Source organism: Sinocyclocheilus rhinocerous, unplaced genomic scaffold (genome assembly GCF_001515625.1).
Source record: "Sinocyclocheilus rhinocerous isolate Xijiao unplaced genomic scaffold, SAMN03320098_v1.1 scaffold41331, whole genome shotgun sequence".
Classification (NCBI taxonomy): domain Eukaryota; kingdom Metazoa; phylum Chordata; class Actinopteri; order Cypriniformes; family Cyprinidae; genus Sinocyclocheilus; species Sinocyclocheilus rhinocerous.
Window position 1 is genome coordinate 1 of NW_015669551.1, and position 3,002 is coordinate 3,002.

Sequence of the window (3,002 nt, forward strand, 5' to 3'; positions counted from 1 at the left end):
TTTTTTTTATCCTCTAGGTTTGGAAACAGGACAAAGCCAGGATGAATGTGAAAAGGAAGGAGATGGATTTCTTGAGCAACACTATTGCTGCTTACGCTCACATTAAAGGTCTGTGCTTTTCCCATGTTTAACATGCAGCTTAGGTTAAAAGAACAGCAAACTCATATGAATATGTTCCAGTGAATAAACCAGACTCCTTTCCCCATCTGTTCAGCCAATCCAGAGAGTTTCGGCCTTTACTTTGTCGTCGGCGTCTGTTTTGGCCTGGTGCTCACTCTCTGCCTCTTGGTCATCCGGATTTCCTGCAAGCCTCGGACCACTACGGCGTCCCCCATGCCAGAGAAAAAACAGCTGAAAGACTATAGTGAGGAAGACGAGGAGAGCGATGATGAGGAGGAGGAAGATGCAGGAGGCCTGGAGTCCTGTATCCAGCACAGCACCACAGAGATTGCCATGAGCAACCACCTCATCACGCCGGACGGGACTCTGAGCAGGAACGTGTTCACCTCAGCTGAGGAGCTGGAGCGGGCACAGCGATTGGAGGAAAGGGAGAGGATCATCAGGGAAATCTGGCGAAACGGACAGCCAGACATTCTGGGAAAAGGGACAGGCACTATTGGAAGAGTGCACTACTACTAACACTCATGAATACAAACTCAAGCCATTTCACTGGTTGAGTGCAGTACTTTGGAAGACTGTTAATGGACAGTGTTTCCATTTTTTTTTATACGTTGGACTGATGTTATTGTAATCCTACAGACCACGGGTACAGCTGTTCTGTATGCAACATTTGGTTGCTGTCAGTCCCCATGTCATGGTGCTTATTAAAAAGTCATTTTAAAGCACAAATTTAGACTTTGATGTCAGAGTTGATGTTTAAAAATTATTTGTGAATTGTACGTGATTATTAGAAGCTCACTGAAAGCAAATGCACTTTTGCACCATGCCAATGATTTTGTATAGATTTTCCTAGCTATTTTTGTACTTTTTAAAAAAAGTCCCCCATGTCAAATCATGCAGTAACTCAGAACAGAAATTAAAATTTGATGCAGATGAGATCATTATTTTCATGATTTATACTAATTTGTCTAAATTAAAAAAAAAACGCAAAAAGCTAAAGTTAATTGTTTTAAATGCAATAATGTGAAATAGCAAATAGGCATCACAACATTATAATGTATGATATGAAAACTAGATATTACTTTGAGATTTGCAATGTTTTTTAAGATTAATTTTGAGAGTTTGATGATGGTAAAATGTGAAAGTAAAAAAGTGGGATTTTGAAATGAGCCTGCACAAGAAAAATCCAGTATCGCCCAATATTGATAAACTTTCAAAATGTCTAACAACTCATAACTGATATGGTACCGATATATATTGTGCATTCCATAAAGCCAAAAAAAAAAAAAATCCTGCTCAACACGGATCATGCTCAGAATCTCAAGTAACATGGTTATACAAATCAGCAGATGCAGGTTAAAACAATCAAGGGTTGATTTGCTAAGCAATCATCTGTTAAAACTCTCAGAGCCATCAGAGTATATCAGTAACAAATATTAAATGACATATTTGCACACCTGATTAATCAGATCTTCATGTGCGTTTTACAATACATTTCATGGTTGTTTTTTGGGCATCTTGTCTTTCATGATCAAGTTATATTTGCTCACCAAATTGATGTTATTGTATAATTTTAGTTCAAAAATTACCTCTGACTATGGAATGTGGAATAATACGACGAGATCATGGCAAGATGTGTGTTTGATATAAATATTATTGAGCTTTACATTCATTGAAAATACTGAAACTCAAACATTTAGACCAAAGCATACCAATAAAAAGTATTTACACATGACAGAATGCTAGTTTTCTAGTAAAACAACTTTTTGTCATTGTTTAACTAAAAGTAAACCTGAGAACTGCTCATAGGACACCTAATATGTTAAGAACCCACATGACATCCATAGATGAGCCCGAAAAAGTCACGAATTTGAGTCTGTTTTGATTGATGGTACTGTCATTGTAATTCAACCTACAAACCTTACAAACATATTTCTATTTGGAATTAGTCTGTATGTCATTAAATATAGTCCATTCCCAATGATTATGACTATGAAGATCTAATGTACTCCACATGGTTTCCAGATGCTGTTTTCGTTCTAAAGGGAAATTAAATCCACACCAGTCTCACATCACATCTTCACCAAGGAAAAATTGACTTTCACATTCTGGTTAGGGACAAAGCAAAGTCTATTCATGCCATTCAGAGCTTTTAAACAGCATTTGCTGTGTTATCATTTGTCACAAATGACCTGGAGCCAATCAAATTGTGTTTTGTGTCATTTCATAAGATTCTTTTCAATTTAGGTCACGGGGGTTATGAAAAAAATTATTTTAATACTTTATGTTCATATAGGTTGCGTGCATTTGAGACCAGTTCTGTATTTGTACAATGGTATATTTCACTCACAAAAATAAAGTCATCTTGTTTTATATCGTAACACAGATAAAACATTTATGCTTTAAAAAAGATGCCATGTCATGCTTATCATGAACGTCTCTGGGTAAATCAGGCTTGGAGCAAAAACATTTCTACAACATCAGTGGAAATATCTATTGATTTAATTGTTACAGAACACAACCACAAAGCAGAAATATATTAATAATAGAAAGTGTGTTAATACCTTAAAATATGATCTACATCATCCCTGAATTTCCATGAAAATATAAGATATTGGATATCTGATATTTACACATTTCAAAATGCACATATGTCTTAAGAAATGAGTGGCGAAGACTCCCACAACCAAAAGAGCTCATAAGCAGAGTATGAGAAACCAAGAAGTCTTTTTGTAGTTCTGCTATCTGAATGGAGCTCTAGCTTCTAGTCCACTCAACCAAGAATGAATCATTCAGTCACATGTGCTGGATTTCCATTCCCTCAACATCCTCTTTCTGTAGCCTTTACGTCCATATCGAAGGGATCACTGGGGGTAGTGAAA

The 3,002-nt window shown here is 36.4% G+C and overlaps 1 protein-coding gene across 1 annotated transcript; it reads left to right on the top strand.

The window, feature by feature from the left end:
- The first annotated feature begins 22 nt into the window (after positions 1 to 22).
- On the top strand, positions 23 to 1,049 carry LOC107734092 (protein eva-1 homolog B-like). The gene is made up of 2 exons (XM_016545948.1): positions 23 to 108; positions 215 to 1,049. The coding sequence occupies exons 1-2, from the start codon at positions 42 to 44 to the stop codon at positions 637 to 639; spliced, it is 492 nt and encodes a 163-aa protein (XP_016401434.1). The 5' UTR covers positions 23 to 41; the 3' UTR covers positions 640 to 1,049.
- The last annotated feature ends 1,953 nt before the right edge of the window (positions 1,050 to 3,002 follow it).

Excerpts from the sequence above, each read along its gene's own strand:
- LOC107734092 (XM_016545948.1), top strand. The coding sequence starts at position 42 with ATGAATGTGAAAAGGAAGGAGATGGATTTCTTGAGCAACACTATTGCT. Across the intron at positions 109-214 it reads TGCTTACGCTCACATTAAAG|CCAATCCAGAGAGTTTCGGC; the intron begins GTCTGTGCTTTT and ends CCATCTGTTCAG.